Below are 6000 nucleotides of genomic sequence, written 5' to 3' on the forward strand. Positions count from 1 at the left end.
CAGTCTATTTCTTATTGCAACAACTACTATTATTTGGGCACCTAGCTGCAGACTCAGTCAGCTTTGTGCTAGGTTGTGAAACCGTTCTTGCGCCTTACTACTTCATCTTAACTTTAGTCTCTCACTCATTCATATCTCTAGAGGATTTCTTAATACAAGTACCACTAGGGCCAGTGAGCTCACATAACACTGGACAATTTATTATATAACCCGGGGTTCACATACCTCACAATAAGGGTTTACAGTGCGCTGCATAATAGTTTAGTCCTCGTTTTAAACCCCTGTTTTTTACCTTGTTTCAAATAAAATTACGTTTTAACTCGCTAATCATCTCACAAGGTGATAGAGTGCTTAAATCTCTTCTTGGTTCAGACACTTCCTTGGTCATTTCTATTTGCATTTTTGTATCATACTTTTTAAAAAGTTATTTCGGTCACCTTTTGGTAGTAGGTCTGGCACTGTCTTCAATTCCTCCTGTTGCTTCAGCCTCTGACTCAGAGGGTGGTTTTGTGCCATCGCTATCTCGGAATCCTGTGTGACTCCGTTAAATACTTCTTACGAAGAATTTTAAGACTTCTTGTGCTGCCTACTTTCTCTCTGGTCGTGGCTTCATCTCACTAGGTGTTCCGCAGCTGCTGTCGGCCAAGTTGCGCGATGTGTTTATTTTGCTGCTGTTATGCCCGGGATCGGAGTATCTCCTCACTTAAGCGGCCATCTTATCGGCTTGCTGCGCATGCACCCAACAAGATATGGCTTTTGTGGTAGTTATTTTAGGAAAACTTCTTATTTTGGGTACTGCTTTTGTAAATCCCATTGGTCACCACAACCAGGAAAAGACAACATTGTTCTTTTTCTTAACATAATTTTCTTTTTCTGGAGCGTCCATCCGTGTCAGTGCACACAAAGTCCCTCCTGGTAACGATTGTACGATAATGTGTAGATAATATTTTTCAGCTTTGTTATCATAAGACTACATGTTGAGTAGAGGTGGAGCTATTTATGGTCTTGCCAGAGGTAGAAGTTTGTGTCCTATCACCACTTTTGTGTAGAGCTTAACCCATTGGTGTGCACTGCCATGGATGGACTCTCCAGGAAAATAAAAATACGGTAAGAAAAAAAATGTTCTCTTTTTTTTGAGAGCTGTACCATGTGTGCAAGGTTCTAGACACAATACTGGGAATTGTACTAGTGATAACTGCATCATATAAAAATGATTAAAAAGCTCACTCCATAGCATCTCCCACTCTCAGGGGAACTTGCTTGCTTGCAGTATGATTGTGACAAATCTAATACAGAGTGCTTTTCCTGGTAATGTACAGGTTAATAAAAGCTTCAATCAGACTTAGAACTATGCAACTAATTTTGACAGATTTATTATAAATCATTCTTCCTGGTAATGCACAGGTTAGTAAGAATTTATATTGGTGTTAGGGACCCTTGAGATGTGGTCTGCCGTGTAGTGGCTCAGGGGCTTACAACAATTTGGTCAAAATGTTAAACTAAAAGACCATTTTATTTAATAGATATCTATACATATATATTTAGGCACTGTACCGTGTATAGGTTTCACTGGATGTGCACTGAGCTCTGCCTGTGTTACATGTTCTGTCTCTGGTTTTACATATATATCGCCATGCTCAGTAGCACTCCTCTGTGTCACCTATATGCTTATATATATGTTGTGGTTATTTTGGGGGTTCAATATGAGCTTGCAGGTGTCCTGTATGTCATCTAAAAATGAAGGAAGAAGTCTGCCACAAAGGCATTACTATCATGTCCTGAACATTAAAAATATATCTTCTATTCCCAAACATTAGGAAACTTTTCAAGATCATGGATCACTTCAATGTTAATAATTGATAGGCGGATCACTATATCTACTTATTTCTATATATGCATACTGTATGTTTAAAAAATACTGGTGCCTGTTATTAGTTTTTATGTAGCGCTGAAAGTGTACAAAGTATTTTGCTGGCATAATGTGCCCCTGCCTCAAACAGCTTTTGGTGCTTCAGGCACAGGGAGATAAAGGGACTTGTCCAAGGTCACAAGGAGAGCTGACTGGGATTAAAATTGTGTTTAACCACTTCAAAGACAGTGACATTACCACCGAGCTACTCCTTCGGCTCACAGCTGTATCTATAAAACATACGTCTGGTATGCCGCAAGTAAAATACACTGACTTACAGAAGACGACTTAGTGTGAAGACTTTAGTTGGCCTGTTGTAACCACCACCAAAGTGTCCAGGTACAGCAGTTTGTGAACAAATTTATAGCTATTGTACCAGTTTATTATATAATATTTTTTCACATCTATTTTGCTGTGCTGCAAAATATAATGGGGCCAATAGATGTGATTGGTATTATTTCCACATATCTTTCCTTTGATAATAATGTACCAATTAGCTTATCCATCAAAATACATTTGTTTTTATTATTGATCTTTAATGACCACTCGGGTAAAAAATATTCCAGGCAGCACTTTCGGCTCCAATATTTTTTAATGCAATAATCAGAAAATCGCATGCAACTTGCTGATTGCGTGTAAAGGCGTGCTTAATCTTCGCACCCTTTTGTAGGTTTGGGCCAATGTTCTCATGTAGCATCAAAAGTGTACTTGTACTAGATGTGGACATATACTTGCTCATTAATAAATTGTCTTTCTATTCTCCATATTTCTTTAGGTTGAGGCGACACTTGGAAACCATGGAGATGGTAAGCACTACTATATATGAAGAAAAAAGAAATCTATATATAATCTTGTTACATATTATCTTAATATTACTTTTATTATTCTAAGTTCAATATCTATATCGCACTTTCATGTACCTCCCCATAATTGATCCTTTAATATCTTCTTCTTTTTAAAAAAAAAAAAAATTTTTATAGAGGGGCCCAAAAACAAGAAGCGTGTAAATGCTCGAATGGATCTCGCCTCAAGTAAGTTGGTATCTCTGACCTACCGAGAGCTCTTTTGACTGCATGTGGCTGCTGCTGCATTTCTGTACAATTGTTTATGCAAATTATATGAGCTGATGTTTCCCTCTGCGGCCCTTATTCAATATGCTTTCGAGGAGTCTTCTCCTTGCTTTGGAAGATCTAAGCTCCATCCGTTTGAATGGGGAGTATCATAATAACTAAGGGAAAAGACGGCTTCACAGCATATTGAATAGATGCATGGGTTTCATATATATATATATATATATATATATATATATATATATATATATATATGTATATATAATGTATGTATGTATGTATATGTGTGTGTGTCTGTATATTATTATGTCCACTTGGACTTCTCAGATAGGAAAGGTATAGTTACCAGATAGGTAGTATATGGGTACAAGTTGGATTATTTGATCAAGTATATCGTTCAATATGTGCGTTATTATTGTCATAAGCCTATGTTCGCCACATCATGATACTGTTACACTGATCTAATGAACAATCAGATATATGGTATCATCTGACTACTCAATAATGATAGTGCGTCATACAGATGCAGATAATGGTTATTGGTGTATATTTGGTCTCAGGACCGTATCAGTATGATTTTATATGCTCTTTGAGAGATTACTATGTATACACCTATTTATCTATGTCACAATTGGTTAAATGAACTGATATATATTACATCCGTGTATTTACTCTGGTTCTATATTTGTGCAAATAAACAAGTTTATGCCCGGCAAAGTAGCCCAGAATAGTGTCGTAATAGAACAAGGATAACAGTCATATAAATGCCTGCAATATATCCTAAGCAAATATGTATGGTCACTGTGAAACTATGTGTGAAAAACTAAGTACACCTTATGATTCAATAGCTTGTAGAACCACCTTTAGCAGCAATAACTTGAAGTAATCATTTTCCGTATGACTTTATCAGTCTCTCACATCGTTGTGGAGGAATTTTGGCCCACTCTTCTTTACAATGTTGCTTCCGTTCATTGAGGTTTGCGGGCATTTGTTTATGCACACCTCTCTTAAGGTCCTGCCACAGCATTTCAATCGGGTTCAGGTCTGGACTTTGACTGGGCCATTGCAACACCTTGATTCTTTTTCAGCCATTCTGTTGTAGATTTGCTGGTGTGCTTGGGATCATTCTCCTGTTGCATGACCCAATTTTGGCTAAGCTTTAGCTGTCGGACCGATAGCCTCACATTTGACTCTAGAATACTTTGGTATACAGAGGAGTTCATGGTCGACTCAATGACTGCAAGGTTCCCAGGTCCTGTGGCTGCAAAACGAGCCCAAATCATCACCCCTCCACCACCGTGCTTGACAGTTGAGGTGTTTGGGCTGATATGCTGTGTTTGTTTTTTGCCAAACGTGGCGCTGTGCATTATGGCCAAACATCTCCACTTTGGTCTCGTCTGTCCAAAGGACATTGTTTCAGAAGTCTTGTGGTTTGTTCAGATGCAACTTTGCAAACCTAAGCCGTGCTGCCATGTTCTTTTTAGAGAGGAGGCTTTCTCCTGGCAACCCTTCCAAACAAACCATACTTGTTCAGTCTTTTTCTAATTGTACTGTCATGAACTTTAACATTTAACATGCTAACTGAGGCCTGTAGAGTCTGAGATGTAACTCTTGTTTTTTTTGCAATTTCTCTGAGCATTGCACTGTCTGACCTTGGGGTGGATTTGCTGGGACGTCCACTCCTGGGAAGATTGACAACTGTCTTGAATGTTTTCCACTTTTGAATAATCTTTCTCACTGTAGAATGATGGACTTAAAATTGTTTGGAAATGGCCTTATAACCCCTCCCAGATTGATGGGCAGCAACAATTGCTTCTCTAAGATCATTGCTGATGTCTTTCCTCCTTGGCATTGTGTTAACACACAGCTGAATGCTCCAGACCAGCAAACAGCTAAAACTACGACTTTTATAGAGGTGGTCACACTTGCTGATGATCAATTAATCAAGGGCATTTGATTAGCAGCACCTGTCTGCTACTTAGCATCTTCATTCCTACGGAAGCAGTAAGGGTGTACTTAGTTTTTCACACATAGCTTCTCCATTTTGGCTTTATTTTTGTTAAATAAATCCTGACACGGTGTAATATGTCATGTGTTGTTGTTCATTTGAGGTTGTATTTACCTAATTTTTAGACCTGCTAAGGAGCAGATGATTGTTTATTATGTTCTGATATGTAAAACCATGGAATTCAAAGAGGGTGCACTTTCTTTTTCACACCACTATATGACAATTTTTGCAGTGTATTTATTTTGAATGCCCTGTATTTGTGTGGACACATTCTAGTAAAATAATGTTTACAACATACCATATATCTATATTTTTCAATTTGAGTGCTGGGAACCCCACCTTTTTGTTTCTTGTTCTTATTTTGTTTGTTATGCTATTTAATGCAAACACTGATCCTGCACTGTACCACGCCGTGGAATATGTTGGCGCTTTATAAATAAATAATAATAATACACACACTATGGAAGATACTCACAGTGCCATGTGTTTGGTTGGCAGATGTCCAAGTGTCGGAGGTGTGCTCTGGGAGCACATTGGAAGATCAGCTCAATACATGCAAAGATACTGAACCCGCCATTGGTAAGCAGTTTGTAACAGTGTTAGACTAACCAGGATTTATTTAACTGCTTCTTCCCTACTACAATAACAGCACTAGCTACGTAAATGTTGTTTTACTTCTTGTAACCTTTTTATTATCTGGATTTTTTTTTTTCTCTATCTACCACCAAGTGGGGGGAAAAAAAAGATTATCAAGTAGTAAGGTCCCAAAAGATACAATGTATTTTTGTTTTTTTCAAGTAGGAATGGAGTTTTTTTCTTTTTTAGTTTTGCATTCTGGAGACTTTTATACATAACCCTCTATGAATTACTGTATACTGTAGGTAAAAAAAATTGCCTTTCTCCTGTACTTTCCCCTTTTTATCCCATTGGAGGCTAAATGACACAGCTAGCACATCATTGAGTCTGGGACTCCAGTGGCCCTATGACGGAGAGGCTGCATCATGAACTTTTAG

At 38.0% G+C, this 6000-nt stretch overlaps 1 protein-coding gene across 7 annotated transcripts in view; it reads left to right on the top strand.

The window, feature by feature from the left end:
• LOC142487224 (uncharacterized) overlaps nucleotides 1-6000 on the top strand; it is an 82651-nt gene that overhangs the window by 18768 nt on the left and 57883 nt on the right. For all 7 annotated transcript variants that reach the window (XM_075586107.1, XM_075586109.1, XM_075586108.1 and 4 more), the window contains 3 exons: nucleotides 2685-2715; nucleotides 2890-2940; nucleotides 5486-5566. In XM_075586107.1, coding sequence (XP_075442222.1) covers nucleotides 2685-2715; nucleotides 2890-2940; nucleotides 5486-5566 — 163 coding nt within the window. The remainder of the gene's footprint in view (nucleotides 1-2684; nucleotides 2716-2889; nucleotides 2941-5485; nucleotides 5567-6000) is intronic.

This window comes from Ascaphus truei, chromosome 2 (assembly GCF_040206685.1).
Source record: "Ascaphus truei isolate aAscTru1 chromosome 2, aAscTru1.hap1, whole genome shotgun sequence".
Classification (NCBI taxonomy): domain Eukaryota; kingdom Metazoa; phylum Chordata; class Amphibia; order Anura; family Ascaphidae; genus Ascaphus; species Ascaphus truei.